Source organism: Fistularia commersonii, chromosome 4 (genome assembly GCF_037954325.1).
Source record: "Fistularia commersonii isolate RoL2024-O1a breed Wild chromosome 4, RoL_Fcom_v1.0, whole genome shotgun sequence".
In the NCBI taxonomy this organism is placed as follows: domain Eukaryota; kingdom Metazoa; phylum Chordata; class Actinopteri; order Syngnathiformes; family Fistulariidae; genus Fistularia; species Fistularia commersonii.
In genome coordinates this window covers 10,146,086-10,165,235 of record NC_141287.1, presented here as the reverse complement: position 1 = coordinate 10,165,235, position 19,150 = coordinate 10,146,086, and the positions used below count along the sequence as shown (strand labels likewise).

The window sequence follows — 19,150 nt, the reverse complement described above, 5'->3', positions numbered from 1 at the left end:
TGAGATTCAAAGCAATATTGGCTAAACTTACAGATATCCAGATTAGCTCTTTCAGTTTAGGAAACCGCATTGAAGTATTTGGAAGGAGGCAAAAACCAACATTAGGACATCTGTATAAGTAACTGCATAGGACATAGGTAGCTTGCATGCTGTCTTAAACGATTGAAGGAGACTTTAAAACACTGCAAAAACCTATTTACTCTCCTAACAAATTTGGCAGTCATGTGAGAGGCAGGGTCTTTCATAGGCTTCTGTCGTCTTCCTCATGGTTAGATTTCATTCAATCCAAATTACTGAGCTCAAGTTGAAAAGAGTTGTCATTAACTTGTACCAAACCCTAGGTTTGTGGTTGGAGCATCTTACTATCCATTGGTAACAACCTAGTTACATGCACTTTTCATTGTCGCTTCTTCTTCTACAAGTGTTTCCAAACAAGTGCACATTTGTCTTATAAAAAAATAGAGCTGAAATTCATGTGCAATACTTTTTGATTTAAAACATCCATGTAGCATAAGACTCCTCCTCCTGCTCCTCTGTTACCCTGATAGCTGTAAATCACGCCTGTAGACCAGTGAGAGATTATTGTTGCTGCTGTAGCAGGAGTCAGTATTCTCTCTGGTTCCCAGTGATTCGCCACCCCTCTCCAAACCCCACAAACACTCCACTCCCTTCTCCCCAGGGGAACTCTGGAGCCAGTTACAATGTTGAGTGTTTGGAAGAGATCCTAAATATTTTCAGGATGATAATGTAATTTGACTGACTAGGCTGCTCTCTCAAACAAGACTCTCATGCAATCCTCCTGTTCACTCACACAAAGTTTGGTTCTACGCTACATTTTGAACACCACACATCACTGTCTGCCACTGTAAACAGAAAAGTTGTATTCAGCAAGATCAAACATGATTGCAGAGAATCTTCCTGATAGAAGTTAGTTACATTAACCAATTATTTATTCCTTTTTGTTCATGGGTGACACTGTTAAATGACCACCAACACTTGCTGGTCATTTTATTTGGTATGCTTCAACAATGCCATGCAATCAGCCCAAGAAGGCATCGCTCGCTAGATTTTACTTTTACAAAGCTCAAAGTTTTAGGAAACTACAACCCGAATAATAATCGTGTAGTTGTATTAACAATTACATTTCTTACATTGTCCGTCGAAATCGACTGTCTTTGGAAATTATTTTTATATTTGTTGAAAAACAGAACTGTAATATTGGTTTTGTTGGGTCCCATTAGTTTGTTGAACTACATTAAGTGGCTCATTAGTGTGGAATAAGCAATAAGTGTTGCCATAAGCTTTCCAACTACCAGTCTTAGTTTTATCATTCGTGCACATAGTTAAAAGGGGTTGTTTTTAAGGAAGCAGGACTATACATTTCTATTACAGTACTAAACCAGACGTATGTAAAGATTCAGTTCTGCCTCTGATTGTAGCATGAGTTGATGAATTTAGTCATTCACATTTTACTTAAATGGATCAAGTGTTGTTAGCTTTGTGTCACTGTCTTTTTACTTGCTACTGAGAATATAATTTTGTAAGATAAGAAAGTTTTACTTGTCTCAGTCCCATTAAGTTGTCCTGATAATTGATTATATGATTTACACTCACGTGAAAATGTCCTGTGAGTTAAGCGAGTGGCATTCAGGCTTCAGGCGTCTTAAGGCTGATCAGTCTTTGCAAAAGTAATTATCTTTAAACAGCCACCATTTTAGTTTGGATAGGTAGATGGATGGATTTGGGTGGAGTATTGGTTAAGTTTTGGTCAGACTTTTTCCTTTCTCAGTTTTGTAACAGCCCTTTTTGTCTCTTTTCTCTCTCAACAGTGTGCCCAAGGGCCATTGAAAGCCCCCTGGGGGAGGTTTCATAAATACACACGACACAAGAACAGACTCCAGAACTATTGTCATTGTTTTTACACACACACACACACACACACACACACACACACACACACACACACACACACACACACACACACACACACACACACACACACACACAGGCGCGAGCACACACTTACACAAACAAGGACATAGAGAGAATGTTGGAGGTCCAAGAGGAGAGGCCAGCGGCGGCAGGTACAGCAGCGACACATTTCAATAAGAAGGAGCGAGGAAAGAAAGAGAGAGAGGAAGCCAAGGACGGACGGGGAAACCTCTCCAACATTGGAAATCCAGTTCCTGGTTCCAGGAACGTGCGGGCAAAAGCACCACTTGCACACACAGGCAGTCCTCACCAGCTCATCACTCCACCCTGTTCTGTAGTACTGGGAGCCCCATCAATGCACTCCAATAGGCTAAAGAACTCCCCGTCCACCAACACACAGAGGTGAGTAGGCTGGCTTTCCATAAACCTCTGAATTTTTGTTTATTTGATACTCTTTGATCTAATAAAGAGTGACATGGAAAAGGATTTGGATTCACCTCAGAACTATGTGGACATTGGTGTCCTGACTTCCAGTCATTTAGTGAAGTTTTATCCACCCACTTTGTGAAAATTAATAGACTTTATGTCAGAGCATCAATTTAATTACAGATTGATGACATTAATTTACTGTCTTGATTCTTGGAATGTTATCTAAATATCACATAACTTTAAAGTTTTAATAAATAAAAACATCTGTCATCCCAGAAACTCAGTGGGGGAAAAATCCCTTTCTCCTGCAGACTTCCTTTGACATTTCAAACATAGTCCCTGTAGAAAGTCAGTGACTTTACTGCAGCAACGTCTGACAGACCTCCACCTCAGACTGGGAGTTGCTGTCTCTCCAGTGGCTCAGCAGGGCAGCAAGTTCTGGGTCCCCAGTGGTATGTTACAGTGCCCAGAACGGAGCAGTGAACTCCTGGTTCTGTCCAGTTGGCCAGACAGCTCTTTTTGTGTTGGCTAGAGAGAAAAGTGTATAAGGCGGTATCTGGGATTGGCATAATGATGCAAAGCTCTCTGTTTGGCTGACAGATGGACCGCTAGTTCTAGCTGCACTGCCATCCAGCTGAAGGAGCTAGGTTAGAGCTCTAATTACACCAAATTCAAATGTTATTTTTCATATAGTTATCTGGCCACTAGTTGTGTGTCCAGCGGCAGGCATATGTGGCAGTATTTATTGTGATATTTTATTCTGTATTCAATTCAACAAAAAAAAACAAATCTCTGAGTTATTTATGCTTTGTACAAAGATGATTCACAACGCTGTATTTTTTAGATTCTTACCTTGCCCTTCTGGTTGACTGGCAACAAGCCCAGTATTTTGAGTCTTAACCTACATATTGCCATGGACTGCAAGCACTTGAACACAACTATTCTAACCAAACACCATGGTGGTCTGTATAGTGACCTGTTTTATTTCATAAAAAAAAAAAGTCACACCCTCTGCTCACTCTTTGCTGTGTTTTGAATCTTTGTTATTTTCCAGTTGCCAGGTGCATAGTATGCATACTAGATTCCCACTATACTAAGTTTATATACAAATGATTTAATTTTAATGGATGGAAAAAACCCTGCTTGTTTTTTAACAATTGATTAATCCACTGATGGAATTGGTTTTTGTATCAGTTGTTTTGTCAATTGCCAAGCTTATTTTTAGCACCTTACTCATTGATTTTTCTATTGTGAGTTTGTATCACGTCATTGCAGATGCTCCGTTTAATCATTTTCTGTGGTCATATGTAGCTTTCGGACCAACTGGCCACAAATCTGAGCAAGTTAGCTTGCCCTCACCTGTGCTGATCAAGAAAGGAAGTACGTGTTAAACAGATCTAAGATCAGCTCATTTGTTCTCGACTTTTAGCTGAAAGGTGTTTCAAGTGTGATCCAGAGCTGTCCTGAGGTCAGGGAGTACATTGTGCTTGGAAGTTTTCCCTGCTGACTCATGATTCAGCTGCTGGAAACGACTGTCTGGACTGCCAAATTTCTGGCTTTGCCCTCTTTTCTACTAGCAGTTGATGTGTATGTATGCACAGTGTGTTAGGCTGCGGTTGTGCTTTTTGGACATTGGCATTTGTTTTATATGACTTGTACAAGTGTGTATGAGGGAGGGAGACACATAGAAAGTGATTAGGGTGTGGTAAGGGAGTTCTCTGAAAGTTGGATGTGTCTCACTTGACTTGGCGGCCCTCATAACTTGTAGGCAGCAATTATTTCTAGATGGCCAATGTCTCTGAAGTATGTTCTTTTGGGTTTTTGCTCTGAGTCCAAGTCCCTTTAACTGCATTTTTGTTAAGTTGTAATACCATACATTATTTCATAGTGACATGGGAACTTTTGTTTCTCTGGAGTGCCACAGTGAGGAAAAGTTGATAGAGAAAGGTTGGTTTTGTAAGTGTGGCAATATCTTCTGCACATCCAGCTGCTTAAGTTGATCCTCCCTTGTCAAGGTTGTGCCCAATTTCAGAACATGATTACTGGGTAACCCAATTTCCAGCCCAAGGCCTTTTGCCGTCTTGTTTGATGATATGCCCCATTTCCCCCTTGTGTTTTTCAGAAAGGGGAAGATGAGGACACAGATATGTAGGAATACAACATAACATTTTGAAAGGCTTTATTATGTTCTTTTGCATCTAAGGGGGTTAAATGGATAATCTTATTTGGAGTTTGAAATATATGATTTGCCTGACAAAAAATATATTATTCAGTACTATTCTGTGGAAATTAAGAACTGCTTGTCTGTGTCTCTGAATGAAAACTGTAAAACTGTTAATTATGCCTGGGATATTTCTGTCTCCTTTGTGTTTGTCAGCCCCAAACCTAAGACGGAGGTCATGGTACGATCACCTCCCGTCATGTCCCCCTCTACTGCCGCTCAGATGGACTCTAAAATGCCCAATCAGGGTAAACCAGGAAGTGCTGGCAGCCAATCACAGCCCTCTCCATGTGATCCCAAATCCCTGGGCGCCAAAGGAACTCAAAGTGTGGCAGGGGGCATCGGGCTGAAGAATGGCCAGGGCTTGACGTCTGGACCTAGCTCCAAAGTAAAAGTCAAAAGGGAGAGAAGCACCTCTGTAGAATCATTTGAGCAGCCAGAGAGTGGCACACCCACCAGTGATGAAAAAGGTAAGATACTATGACATAATACCCAATGAGTTTAGATTAATCGGTCTTTGTGCATTTGGCAAATATTAGATGTCTTGCGATGATATGAGATGTTAAGAATATCTAAAAATAACAAAATCATGAAAAAAAAATGCAGGCATTTCTTAATGGCCCTTCAAGGACAGTAAAATCAGCTATGTAGTTTGAAAATCTTCAGAACAGATGAGAGTAACATACTGCATACACTACTTCAGAAACCGCTCAGTTGTTCGCATGCGAACAGTCAATATACACTCTCCTTTTAGACACCAGGCTATCAAGTTCTGCAGTGCCTAATTGCAATTGAGCCCATAGTTTGCTACTTTTCCCATAATCTTGTACTTTGCAAACTTTGTGTCTAACAAATTCTGACCCAGTAGTGGTCTTGAAAAATACTGCTGTCCCTCACTGTCACTCTCAGTTATTCATAAATGAAAGCCCACTAAAATAGATTGTCTGTCTGTGTGTCTCTCTTTACGTGTGTGCATTTATGTGCCTGTGTGTACGTGCATGTGCAGACAGCAGCAGAGTGAAGAGGATGTGTGTGGCAGAGAGGAGGCAACCATACAGCGGAGCTGACTGGTGCTCTGGGGGAGAAAGTGATGAAGATGACAAAGGATTCTTCAGTAAGTTTGTTAATGTGCTTGTCCAAGTATGTCTCTCAGGCCCTCTCCCGATCCACTGAACTTATGAATGCTCTGCAGTAAAATCAGGGTACTTCTGCCATTAACTTGTTCTGATAGTTAAACCATGTCCTTTTGTCCCCTGTAGACTGTAACTCCACTGATGTAAAGCCCCAGGACACAGTCTCCCATTCTACCTCCAATGCTGGACTCAGTCGTTCCTCCACCCCCTCCCATAATATACTGGGAGGCCAGGGCTCCACAACTGAATCTGCTAGTGGCCAGAAACCAGGCTCAAAACTTGTTTATGTCTTCACTACAGAAATGGCAAACAAGTAAGGAAGCTTAAATTTAAAATTTGTGAGTGATGGTCACCTTTCTGCCTATTTGCCGAGTTTCGTCCGACTTTTCTCCTCCTTGCCTTCAGGGCAGCTGATGCAGTTCTAACTGGCCATACTGAAAACATCATTGCCTTCCACATGAAAAACATCTCTAACAGCAAAGACAAAGCTCACCTCCTCCTGGTAACACACACTTTTTGTTTCTCGCACACCTGTATCCAAAGACTTTTTACTTTAGAATGTCATTAAATAATCTGATGACTGTCCCTCTTCTCTTAAAGAACAATGCAGCAAATACCCTCCGAAATGACACCAAACCTCCCCAGCAACCACCGTCCCATGCACAAGACCAGAGCCACCAGCCAGGATCCAAGCCGTCCTTAACGGGCATGTCAGAGCCAGCCCCACCTCTGCCTTCAAACCAAGGGAGCCAAACTGGTGTTCTTCCACAGGAAGGGCCTTCATCTGCAGGCATGGAATCAAAAAATCTTCCTGGCAGTAGTCCGAGCAACAACACGGCCCCGGTTGACCAGGCCCCTATCACCCAACCTGAGGCAGGCCTCAATGCTCCCACAGCAGGTGAAGGTGGGCAGGGTGGAGGTTCTGGGCCGGCAGGTCTGACACCCCAGCAGCAGCAACAGCAACAACAGCTGGCTCAGGAGCTATTGAATATGGAAGCCAACACAGAGGGTCTGTCCCAAGAACAGCTCGAGCACCGGCAGCGCTCTCTGCAAACATTACGAGATATCCAACGCATGCTTTTTCCTGATGACCGTGATGGCCAGCCCAGTGTGCCCCCACAATCTCACGGTGGCCCTCATGACGGAGGCCCTGATGGTGCACCCCGAAGGTCTGAACAGGGCCCCTTGCAGGCAATGATGGCACAGTCTCAGAGCCTTGGACCACCAGGTGGGCCGGGAGGTCCTCGCCCACAAGGTCCACCATTTGGCCCGCCTCACGGTTCCAGGGACATGCCCCCGTTTCCACAGGATGAAATGGGCCCCCACATGGGGGGTCCAGGGGGATGTGGAGAGGGAGATCAGATGACCCCAGAACAGGTGGCGTGGTTGAAGTTGCAGCAGGAGTTCTATGAAGAGAAGAGGAAAAAACAAGAAATGCAACACAGGCCGCTTCCACCGGACATGATGATGCACCCTCATGGTCCACGTGGCATGATGCGAGGACCTCCACCTCCCTACCAAATGGGCCCAGGAGAAATGTGGGGAGGACCAAGTGGCCCACCAGATCACTATCCAGAGCGCATGGGAATGGGCCCTGGCCCCAGGGGTATGGCACCACATATGCAGAGAATGCCAGGCTTCTCTGGCATGATGAATCCAGAAATGGAGGGACCTCCACGGCCTGGAATGGGTTGGCCTGATGACATGCCTCCGAGGATGGGAGACGGACGAGGCTTTCCGGGAGGACCCGGAGCCATGTTTTCTGGTCCCGGGGGTCGAGGGGAACGGTTTCCAAACCCTCAGTCTGTGCAGGAAGCAATGTTTCACCAAGGAATGGCGGGAGAGAAGGGCCTTCCCCCTGGCATGATGATGGACATGCAAAGAATGATGGGGCACCAAAGAGGTGGAATGGAACCCGGTAACGGCATGGGGATGTTTCCTAGAATGCCTGGTGACAGTCCCATGAGCCCCTCCTCAAGGCTACAGAACATGGGTGGCCGTGAAATGGGACCAGAGTTTGGCATGGGGCCTGGGCCAGGACCGGGACCTCACATGCATCCCTCCAAACTACGAGATCCTCCAATGAATATGAGTCCTGATGAGATGATGAGAATGAGAGGTGGTGGAGGACCTCCGATTGAAAGTATGGGCCCACAGGGCAGGCCAATGCAGGGACCACCTTTTCCAGAGCAGCCCCAGCCAGGAGACTTTCCAATGGGGCCTGGGCGACCTTTCCCAGGGGGTCCTGCGGGAATGAGGGGCCCTCATGGAGAGCAAGCATATGGTCCGGAACACAGATCTACACCAACAGGAGGCAACGGTCGTATTAACCACCTCCCCTCAGCCACAGGTCCTTCACAAGGGCAGAGGGGACGCAAGCCAGCAGATCTGAATGTCCAGGCTGGAGGCGGGAACTCTCCCAGTGTTAACCCTCTTAAATCCCCTCCGCTAAGGCAGGTGCAGTCTCCCATGATGGGTTCACCCTCTGGAAACCTCAAATCACCTCAAACGCCGTCCCAGCTGGCTGGCATGCTCACTGGTCCCACAGGTCCCAGTGCTCCTCCAGCACCTCCATCATCAGCACCAATGAAGTCCCCCCACTCGATGATGGGATCAGCAGGTGCCTCTCCTGTTCACATGCGATCACCTTCTCTTCCTAACCCATCTCCAGGATGGGCCTCCTCACCAAAACCACCCATGCAGAGTCCTGGAGTACCTCCTCAAGGTGGAAAGCCTCCTCTCAGTATCACCTCACCAAACATGATGGGGAATATGGAGCAAGGTATGTGTGTGTGTGTGTGTGTGTGTGTGTGTGTGTGTGTGCGCGTGTGTGTGTGCGCGCGCGCGCACGCGTGTGCATGTGCGTGGGCGCGCAAGAGCTAGATCATAAATTTAGGGCGCTTCCCAAGTTCATAGATGTGCATAAATAGTGGGTTATGGTGAAGTGTCTCCCTCTTGTGGTCAAATATGTACCTGCCTTAGATTTGAGTACTGCTCATAAAATGTCAAAGCATTTAGTAATAGCCGTGTGATAGGGAACGGAATTGACTGAAAGTTTTATTATCCTTTTGTCACCCTCTCTCCCACAACATGTCCTGCAGGTGGTAATGGCCCTGCCTCTGCACCGCCTTCATCGGGGGCTCCATCTGGCTCTTTGTCCCTCCCAGGCACTGTACCGTCTGGCAGTCCATACACCATACCCCCTGAGCCAACACTATCCCAGAATCCTCTCTCCATCATGATGTCACGCATGTCTAAGTTTGCGATGCCCAGTTCTACCCCACTATACCACGATGCCATAAAGACTGTTGCCAGTTCTGACGATGACTCGCCCCCAGCTCGCTCCCCCAATCTGCCCTCAGCAAATAACAACGGTAACCATTAATGAATTCCTCATTAAATAGTTTGGTTTCAACAATGAATCTTATTCTCTTCTTTTCTGTGTACTGTACTTTGTCTCCGACCTCCAGGTATGGCGATGAATCACCAAGGTAATCCTCGGATGATGGGACCTGGGAACTCCGGACCCATGCCTGCCCTCAGTCCCCTGGGTATGAATCCAATGGGATCTCAGCCCCTCTCCCACGGCATGCCCCCGCAGATGCCCTCTCCAAATGCGGCTAATATGGGCCCAGGTATGATGCCGCATGGCATGATGATACCACCAAATCCACAAGACCCTGGGATGGCAAACCCTCAAATGATGGCCCAGGGACGGCTGGGTTATTCTCACCGAGGTCAGGGCTACCCCCTCACACAATCCCCATCGCAGCAGGGGCCCTTCTCCCCGCATAATGGTCCTGGTCCACAAGGATTCCCTGGGCATCCAATGGGTTTCCAAGGAGAAGGAGGGCCTATGGGAGGACGGATGGGTAACATGCCTCACGGAGGCGGGGCAGATGGAGGCATGTGCAAGCCCAATACTCCCGGTGGACCCGAGTTCAACAACATGCAAGGTGGATTCAGTGATGCAGATCTTCATGAGGTGATGCGTCCTGGAGCATCCGGCATTCCCGAGTTTGACCTGTCCAGGATAATCCCGTCAGAGAAGCCCAGCCAGACTCTGTCTTACTTCCCCCGTGGTGGAGGAGAGAATCCAGGAGGTAAACCACCACACCCTTCAGGCTTCCCCATGCAGGGCATGATGGGTGATGGTCCACCAAGGATGGGAATGTCCATGCAGGGGATGGGGGGGATGCCAGGGGGCCCTGGTGGGGGAATGGGTCCCCAAGACATGCCAATAGGCAACCCTGGCCACAACTCAATGCGTCCACCAGGATTCATGGGCCAAGGCATGATGGGTCATCAGCCACGGATGATGTCTCCTGGAGGTCCTGGTGGGATGATGCAGGGGAGACAAATGGCTCACCCAGGCCCCGGTGGCTCACCGAACATGATGATGTCACTGCAGGGCATGGGTGGCCCCCCGCAGCAGACAATGATGATGGGCAGTCAGATGAGACCACGTGACATGGACATGGGGTTCAGTCCGGGCCCCGGAATGTTCTAATCCATCAGAAACTTTGTATCTAGAATGTTTTTGGACGATACGCAAGGATGGAGTAAACTTCACGGTGTGTAGATGGTGGTGAGAAAAATTTGACAGACTTAAATCAAGGAGGTATAATTTGAGGATGTGCCCAGAAATTAAACAGTGGAGCAAAGCAGTCACACCAAGTAATTGTACTGTGGGAACTATTCCAATGGAGACTCAGACAGACAGGCCTGGATGGCCACGGAGTACTTTGCCACAAGAACATTAAACTTTGACTCATGAACTTCAGAATGTATTGGATTGTTGTGCATCAATTTCACAAACCTGTTCTTGTGTTTTTTGATTATCTGACTATAAAGATGACTTCAACAACAAAGAGGAATCAACCTAACTAAAAGTCAGCGTGGAGATGCTACAGTATATGTCTACTTTTTTCAAATAAAAAAAAAAAACAAACTTCATGAAAGGGATATGGAACAAGAGAATGGATTAAGAATTCGTGCTTTGTGAAGACTTTAGTGGAACTCCATCTTGTCTCTAGCTCTATTGTTTTGACTGTTTCTGTACAGTATATACGTGTGAGTGTGTGTACGCTTGACAGACTGTGGGTTTGTGTGGTATGTATGTATGTGTCTGTATGTATAGGCATTCTATCAGTGACCTCTCAACTCCTCTTCCCCAACTTTAATTGGGGGAGGAATGCCCCCTTAAAAATACTGTACTGTTTACCATTGGTGGGCTATTCAAATTTTAGTCTATTTTAATTTCCTTTGTAACTCCAGTGTATAACAAACCAAACTATGACCTCATTAAGATAATAGTATTAAAAAAAAAAGCACAAACTTGGACCGTCTGCAGAAAGCGTCTTCTTTCTCTATTTTTACCATTTGAGAGCAACACATGAAGTGTGAGGATCCTGGCAGCTTTGCAGCACAACGATAATCTTAATTCCCTATCAAGCCGTGGATAACATTTGACTTGGTGCTTCAAAACTCTCAGAACTCTCACCAGCGTGAATAATATTGCTAATACCCAGATGTGCTAAGTGTGTTCTTGTTCCTGTTTTGTTTTGACTCTTGTTGACTCTGGGTAATAATCATTCCCACAGCAATAATCCCCCAATGGTCAGCAGAATGGAGTGGCTAAAGGCCACAGTTGTTATGCCAGGCATTACAGAACTAGAGCTCGGTAGATCTGATGAAATATAGTAAGGCAGGTGTGGCATCCGGGGTGAGACACACAAATGTAAACACGCACTGCTTACCATCCAGTTGACTTCCTCTCTTTTCTCTATTGTATAAGCTTGTCATGTGTTTCTCCATTGGCTTTGGTGCAGAATAGCCTACCAGGGCTGTGGTGATGGACTACAAATAAAAGATATTGTTTTGGTATATACATGTTGTCTATGGCGTGTGTGTGCGCACATGTGACTCAACTTATTCATCTAATGAGTTGCAAAGATGTAATTGTTTAGCTCTTCAAGTCAAACCAGCTTACCAACATTCAACATGAAACATGAGAGCAAATCTGTCTGTGACAAGCTGACACTGGTAGATACCAAGCCAATGGACTTGAGTTCGAACTGAAGTTGTTGCTTGTTAACTGGTACTCAAATGACACAAGTCAAAGATACATGGATCAAAATCACATCTCAGTAAAACCTTTTATAGTTCTGGAAGCAGGTCAAGAGAAGCTCAGTGATGAGGTACAATATGTGTTATTGTAACACAGTAAATTACATGTCTACACAGTTGAAATGTAATCATGTATAAATGATCCTGTGGTCTAGAGCCGTGCATTAGCAAGCACAAGTCACATTTAACTCCTAAATTGTACTACAGCTGATTTGTTCCCTTCTGCAGTCTATGACTGGAGACATTCACAACTTGCACAAACCTTCAAAAAAACAACAGGTACAGCATGAAACATACTAGTCCCCTGATGAATATTATAAACGGACATGCAGTAGTTTTAACTTGATGGTAATCATTATGTTACGATGCCCATATGAAAAAAAAAAAAAAATTCTGTTGGGAGCTCAGCCCGCAAAGATAATTTAGCACAGGTCTTTGGAAAAACCTTTGCAGTTGGCCATGTCATTATTATACTTGATGGCAAATTCAATTTAATTCTTTTAGAGTCATTTCTAAGTAAGCAAAAGTACTGATGCCATTCATGGTCAAATGTTCACAAACGATTTTTAAACATGTTAGGACACCTTAGGTTACAGTAACTGGACGCTTTTAAAAAGATGTTCATTTTAATTGGTATAAAAAATCTTAAAACGATACACGCTAAATTTGTTTTGGTTTTTTCTTGGAAAACATATCAGACATGTACAAGAGAAAGGTCACTGCCAACCTTAAGCGGGTAGTAGGCTTGCTGTATTTTTCCAAATTGATTCTCCATATCCACCTGTTAATGTACCATTTGGTGAATTGAACTCTTAATAGGCATCTGTGTAATAAATTAGAGAAAACGAGGAGATGATGTAAACAAAAAAGATTCCTAGGATGTGTGTCCAAGACCGACTTTAAAGTTTCTCCCAGTGCAGTTTAATGTTGGCTGGATGGAGTGAAAACTGACAATGTAGGAACAATAATGGGGGTATGAGTTGCTCTAAATTGTTCCTGCAATAGCAGGTTAAGATTTTTCAAAGCTCAGGGATCAGTTAAACCCTCTGTGTTGTCACAAAGTGACTGGTGGAGTTCTGAGCTCACAGAGTATGCTGACAGGGCCTGTTTGAACTCCTGTAGGGGGCAGTAGACTCCACTGCAGCCTGGAATGTGTTGATCCTACAGTGAAAAAAAAACAATTTGCTGTGACATGCCAGGGCAAAAAAATGCACCATATCACATCAACATACATTCACTCCCTGCTCCCACCTGGCCGATGTATGATACTTTAACAAAGGCTTCTTTGGTCTGTTTGTGTTGGTGTAGCTCCAAGGTAATATCAGCAGCATATGGTGGCCATCTCATGTCAAAAATCCCCAGGGCCATCAGACAGGGAATCAGGGTTGTGTCGTGTGCAGAGTATAGAAACAACTTCCTGTTTGGGAAAGGACATTGTAAACGGTAACGGATTATACAATCGAGATTTGTGAAAGAAAAAAAAACAATGTCTGTTCACCTTGAACTGTCCATCCTGTGTGGCTCTGATGACGTTCTCAGTAGTTTCTCCTCCATGTTGAGTAACAGTGTGTGCAGCACAGGTCCCACACACAACTGCAAGTTCTCCCTGTAATGGGCAAACTCCTCCTTACTGATGCTGATATGTGATTACAATTGAAACTATAATGACCTCTCCTCTGCCGACTTTATTGCATCTAACCTCTTGGTGGGATCAAAAATATAGCACATCATGTCCACGGCTCTCTGTTCAACTGTGTTTCTCCAGGTGTCCAGCGCTGGTGGGCAGGGCAGGCCGTGTGTCTGTTAATGCGCAGAAACATGTGTCACTGTCGGCTGTGCTGTGGTTTGACGTGAACCTCGATGAGGCTTTGCTAACCGCTTTCCTGTGCTTCAAAGTCACATGCTATTTAGATCACACTTCGAGGGGAATATTGCACTTTACCTGTGGATGTAAAAATCAGTCATCCAAGTTGTGTTAAATTGACCAATGGTTCCTCAGGGGAGAATTCAATCAATTAGTGAATTAGAGTGTACTGATAACATCTTGACAGTTTTAGAAATTAAATGTTTAAATACTGAAGTAATGATTTGCATTTGCACAAAGGTGAATGCTTAATGAATTTTGTCTTGTGTTTGTAGTCTGATATAATAATTAGTTGCTTGGTGGATTAAGCAAAGTCTGTTTTCTTCAGAGTTGTGAAACATCTTCATAGATTCATGATGTAGAATTCAGGAATGACTACATAAAACGTAAAGATGGTGGACCGCAAACTCTATTCTTCTGTGCTGAAACAAATGAACGGCAAATGAGCAGTCATGTTATGATTGTGGCGTATCAAATAAAAACTGGGATGCATTACATGCTGCTCCTATTTGGTGGCCCCAGTAGCTTGAGAAATGTGCACAAGTATAAGAAACAACTGTAGAATGGAGTCTAACATAGCTGCTCTGAAATTATTTTCTTTCTTAAAAACACAGATAGGAAAATAGGAAGGGTTCAGTTCTTTTGTAAAGTCAACCGGTGATTTAAGAGAAATATGAGTATGTATTGTGGGGGCTTTGGCTGTGACCCAGCAGGAGCCGTGAATTGAGATCTGGCAGTTTCACCTCTCTGGCAACCATGTCGTCCCTAATGAGGATAAAGTCAACGTGCTGGTGAGAAGCGATGCCCAACTCGTTCTGGATGCTCTGCAGGTCTGCTGCGATGTCTGGCTGGGCGGACGATTCGGCCCAGCGGTGGCTGCACAGATGCACACGGTGTCAGGCACAAAACATAGACAGACAATGACAACCTGTCACAGGCATCTCAGCTTAGCTCATAATTTTGCACAACACATTAAAAATTCAAGTTTTAGGCACTGAGTTGACAGGGCATTGAAGGCTTGCTAGGACTGTGCACAATATTCAAATACTCCACATACCTGCTCAGGATTTTTAGCAACTTGCATCCATGGTAGTTGGGATATAGGATTTCAGATTCTGCCTCACTTGTTAATATGGAGACAATGTCTTCGAGTAGAACAGAGATTAACAAAAACACGTAAGATATGGAGCAGAACAAACATCAACCACACATGTAGTTCTACTACACCTTTTTGCTTCTGCTGGAAGAGCCCAGCTACTAGGCACTTGGCAGATTCAATGGTCCTCCCAATGTTGGTGGAACGCACACTTTAAATAGGGAAAGATGGGTTATGGAAAACAGCCAACATAAAAACAGCACGGCATTTAAGCTGTATTGATGTTCCAAATATGACAGAGAATGTCTTGTTTTTACCAACCCTGAGGTGTAATACTTACTAGACCTCAGCGGGGTTAAAGGTAGAATTGAGGAAAGGTCGCTCCTCAATATATCTCTTTCTCAACCTCTTTCCTAGCTCGTACAGCTGCTGCATACCCACTGTAGTCAGCTGTCCAGGGTACGTTCCACCCTGCCAAGTTGGACAAACAGGATTTGGATACATTTGCAGGCTTGGCTTTTCCGACAAACACCTTTGTGCAGTATTCCAATGTGAATGTGTTGCAATGGCAGGACTCCATATTGAGGGATTTTGTTTCCTAACCCCCGAGTCTTGTGCAGCAACCCTCTTAAACAAAGCTGCCATCTCAGCACAGGAAACTACAATTTCCATGAGCTTACAATCTGGCCAAGGGGACACAATATCCCACTGGGGAGCTCAACAAACACTTCAGCAGCATTTATACTTAGGAGGTGAGTGACTAAATCCACTTCAGTATTGCCTACAGGCTTTGTCGGACCCCTCAATCACCACTAGGGGGACAGAAGGGCAGTGTTGGAATGTAAGAGAATCCACGTGCTGCTTTGCATTTATCCCAAACGTGTAACCTGTGGAGGTTATTTATCAGACTGGGATATTTTTAAAGTTTGTTACTGAGTATAGTTGCCTGAACCACAACCTCCTATTCCCAAGGAGGTAACTAATACAGAAGTACCAAAAAACCATAGTTCCTCAAATGTCCACAAGAGGCTGGGAACCAAAGGGGGAAGAATCAATAAAAGCCCTCATTCCTTATTCTTATTGTCTCTGTGATGGACCAGCTGTTTTAAACCAAATCATACTAAGTGTTTAAATATGACCCACTTGTCCAAATTGAAGTGGTCAGGATTTTTCCCTGTTTAACGTAGAATTGCAAGCAAACATTATACGTTTTGAGATAACCTATTTTTCATGTGCTCTCTACTTACTACGGATCCAAAATACATAAATGATTGTTTTTGAATGAAACCATTTCATTCCTTGGTTTCATGATTTCAACATGATCAGCCATGGAAGATCTCCTTGTATCGAGCAAGGATCAAACATTTTCCACAAAAACATCGAGACAAAGAACGCGATGATGTCATGATACACAGTAATTCACTTTTATTTAGATGAGAGAAGTGACAAAACAGTGTTATGTCATTGTTGTTTCGGATTGTATGGGGGGTGCATATCAAATATGTCTATTCTTTAAAAATATAGACAACAAATTAAATGACGTCATTATTCAAGCAGTGAATAGTATTGACAGAGACTGAACCTTTGCTATCTCTCTGGTAGCCTCTGTTACTGCAGTTAGAACTTCTTTTGGCCTTTGACTCTGGTGACTAATATCCCGGGTGTGCTCTTTTCATTTTGTCTGCCAAAACAACTTTTGTGATATTAAATAACGTATATCACAAGTTTACAAACTAAACCACCAAATGTATTCGTTTTTATAGCAGAAGAATTAAGTTAGCTTTAGTTGAGCTGTATCAGATGCCAACAAACACACCTACTCACTGTTAGTATGTTTTTCCTGTAATTGTCTTCTATAGGGGCTGGAGGTCTTGGGCCGCCATCAAGATCCCTCACCACATAGTCGATATTGGTGTGGGGTGGAGGTTCCAGCAGGGTTGGCACCCACTGGACCTTTAATGAAAAACAAACAGACAAGCAGAAGATGACAAAAAAACACTTTCTTACAAACAAGACTTTGTGTGATGAAATGAGTTGCTGAGAGGCAGGGAAATACTTTTACCTCCATCACATCAGGAATCGATTTCAGCGGCGTTCGAGCGCCATGTCGAAAAAGGACCTGAACCAGTTTCAGTTCGTAGGGTGAAGTGGGCTGTGTGTCAGCAGCAGAGCAGGAAGATGATAGAAAGTCTGGCTCACTCTTCCTCTGTGACCACATTACTGAGCAAAGAGCCACTGACACTGAACCTATTACACCTGCTTTGGTCCAAATACTCCTCATAGCTGGACTGTGAAGAAAACAGACAGTAGATATGTGTATCAAGAAAATTTTAAATTACACATAGTTCTCTTGATAACTCTACAGACTTCAGAATGTGTAAATTCGGTACAGACCACACCCTCCCCATCGCAATATAATACTAGTCCAGTGATTATCAATGGAAACAAAAGTTTTGATTTCAAACGTAATTCCTCTAATATGACGTAGCATCCCCATCACACCACCGGATTGAAATATTCAAATGGAGCCCAAGTACAAGGTTGAGAAACCAGCAGATAGTCATTAACCCTCTCAGGCTCAAATTAAGTTGTGGGGTAATTAGCTAAGTAGCATTTAGCTGTCGCAAATCTGCAACATCTGCCTGGAGAGGGTTAAAACACAACTGGAATTTAATCTTGCAAGGGTCTTTACAGTGAAATAGAAACAGCTGTACTGTAAGTGAAATGTGGCTACTAACCTAAAACAAAACAAACAATCGATCTCAGCTCCGTCAGCGGCAGCGCTTCTTCACGTCAATGCAGCTGCAACCAGGAAACCAAGTTATTCGGGGGTAGTTGAAATTCCAGTGACGCAATTAAAACGACCACTACGAGTTTTGCACCGACTGGAACAACGTGTTTCGCTGGTTTTATTTCTTCAGAAATTCCTCAAGTGTTGACTTATACATATTCAGTTGCGCAACCGAATCCAAACCTATTCAAATGCCTGACAAGGTTTTTATCAATACCGGCTGATATGAAGACGCGGCGAACTGAAAAGCACGTCAAGAGAGCGGTCTCCGACTCCGAGCCGATGTTAGCATTAGCTCTTTCCACACTATTACGAAACAACGCGGCAAGAGTACCATAAGTTTATCGGCGATTCGGACCAACCGCAAAGACGATAAAAATGTTTTTAATGGCCACATACTTTATGAATATTGGTTGTACAGCTCGCTCCACTGTAATACCTAAAACCCAGTTCAGTAGAAGCAAAAAATCATGTCATTTAGCAAATGTTGCTCTTCGAAGGACATGCTAGGAGTTGTAGGACAGCCAAGGAAAATGTGCTATAGAAGTCAAAGCGGCAGGGATTTGAAGAAAACTACATTTCCCAACAACCACGTCAAAGGCTAACGTGACATTCGTGAATGTGCCGCGCCATGCGCTTATAGTTTAGAGACGTGGTTCTCGTTAGCGTCACATCGTTTAATGTTTATTTTTTATTTTTTCATACAAAGTATTGATTTCTAAGTAATTTATTTTACAGTCGTAAGGTCTAATATCTATTCCAGTTTGTACGTTCTCTTGTAGATATAAGTGAACACCAACCAAACCTGTCACATGTATCAGCTAAGAAGCAACAAAACAAATTACCGGCGTCTCTTGTTATTACACCGAAAATTAGCGGGTATAGTACCGACAGCACACAACCAATGCACCAATATTTTATAAATATTACTATTGCCTTCATAAACTCACCGTTGAAGTTCAATCAAATGTAATTATTCCCATCTTAACCATAACCATGAACGCAGCTTTTTTTTTTCTTCTTCGGCTGTAGAATTTACAGTAGGAGAAGCGCGTTCTTGTATGATTCTGCTCTCCAGCGATTCAGACAGTCGCATACAAAATGACAACAAAAAATAGGAATATGTATAGATCTTGGATTTTTTACATATTAATAGTCATTGGTCAAATCTATCTTTTTCTCCGTTGTGTCTGCGTGTGTGTGTGTGTGTGTGTGTTGGGGGGGGGGGGGGGGGGGCAGGATACGCTCCTACTGTTCTTAAATTATGCACTTAATTATCTCTGTTAATAAAATTATATGCTTTAGCCTCTACCGAAAAGATGTAATTGAAACATTCTGTTTTGTTAGTTTGAAGGAATAACACTATCACTTTCTTTGACCACCTCCACTGTTATGTAAGATGTGTGAAATATGTGTACATTTCTTCATCTGATAACTTACCAAATTCTCATCAGGGTGTTGTCATATCTTGAAAAGTTTGTGTGTCAGTTGAAGGGTAAGATAGCAATAGTTTCAGCGTAATAGTTGAAATAACTGATGCATACCATGTGACAGT

General features: G+C 43.8%; 2 protein-coding genes across 9 annotated transcripts in view; one reads left to right on the top strand and one right to left on the bottom strand.

Moving 5' to 3' along the window:
- bcl9 (BCL9 transcription coactivator) overlaps positions 1 to 10,666 on the top strand; it is a 32,883-nt gene extending 22,217 nt beyond the window's left edge. For all 4 annotated transcript variants that reach the window (XM_086145237.1, XM_086145236.1, XM_086145235.1 and 1 more), the window contains 8 exons: positions 1,830 to 2,334; positions 4,739 to 5,052; positions 5,589 to 5,696; positions 5,842 to 6,028; positions 6,121 to 6,217; positions 6,316 to 8,497; positions 8,817 to 9,089; positions 9,186 to 10,666. In XM_086145237.1, coding sequence (XP_086001363.1) covers positions 2,048 to 2,334; positions 4,739 to 5,052; positions 5,589 to 5,696; positions 5,842 to 6,028; positions 6,121 to 6,217; positions 6,316 to 8,497; positions 8,817 to 9,089; positions 9,186 to 10,225 — 4,488 coding nt within the window. In that variant the 5' untranslated portion in view covers positions 1,830 to 2,047 and the 3' untranslated portion in view covers positions 10,226 to 10,666. The remainder of the gene's footprint in view (positions 1 to 1,829; positions 2,335 to 4,738; positions 5,053 to 5,588; positions 5,697 to 5,841; positions 6,029 to 6,120; positions 6,218 to 6,315; positions 8,498 to 8,816; positions 9,090 to 9,185) is intronic.
- Positions 10,667 to 11,863: 1,197 nt separating this feature from the next.
- acp6 (acid phosphatase 6, lysophosphatidic) lies at positions 11,864 to 19,142 on the bottom strand. Of its 5 annotated transcripts, none has more exons than XM_086145240.1 (12): positions 18,546 to 18,737; positions 17,543 to 17,606; positions 16,867 to 17,092; positions 16,629 to 16,757; positions 15,145 to 15,275; positions 14,936 to 15,015; positions 14,766 to 14,853; positions 14,452 to 14,584; positions 13,544 to 13,644; positions 13,343 to 13,450; positions 13,096 to 13,261; positions 11,864 to 13,005 (listed from the first exon to the last, which is right to left on the bottom strand). In XM_086145240.1, the coding sequence occupies exons 3-12, from the start codon at positions 17,083 to 17,085 to the stop codon at positions 12,871 to 12,873; spliced, it is 1,290 nt and encodes a 429-aa protein (XP_086001366.1). In that variant the 5' UTR covers positions 17,086 to 17,092; positions 17,543 to 17,606; positions 18,546 to 18,737; the 3' UTR covers positions 11,864 to 12,870. The 5 variants fall into 5 exon arrangements, with proteins under 5 accessions (XP_086001366.1, XP_086001365.1, XP_086001364.1 ...); XM_086145239.1 differs by lacking the exon at positions 18,546 to 18,737 and adding an exon at positions 17,995 to 18,145; XM_086145238.1 differs by lacking the exons at positions 17,543 to 17,606; positions 18,546 to 18,737 and adding an exon at positions 19,036 to 19,142.
- Positions 19,143 to 19,150: the final 8 nt, after the last annotated feature.

Coding starts and splice junctions, on each gene's coding strand:
- acp6 (XM_086145238.1), bottom strand. Junction 15,016..15,144: donor TTTAACCCCGCTGAGGTCTA/GTAAGTATTACA, acceptor CCCTATTTAAAG/TGTGCGTTCCACCAACATTG. Junction 13,451..13,543: donor ATTTTTGATCCCACCAAGAG/GTTAGATGCAAT, acceptor TGCCCATTACAG/GGAGAACTTGCAGTTGTGTG.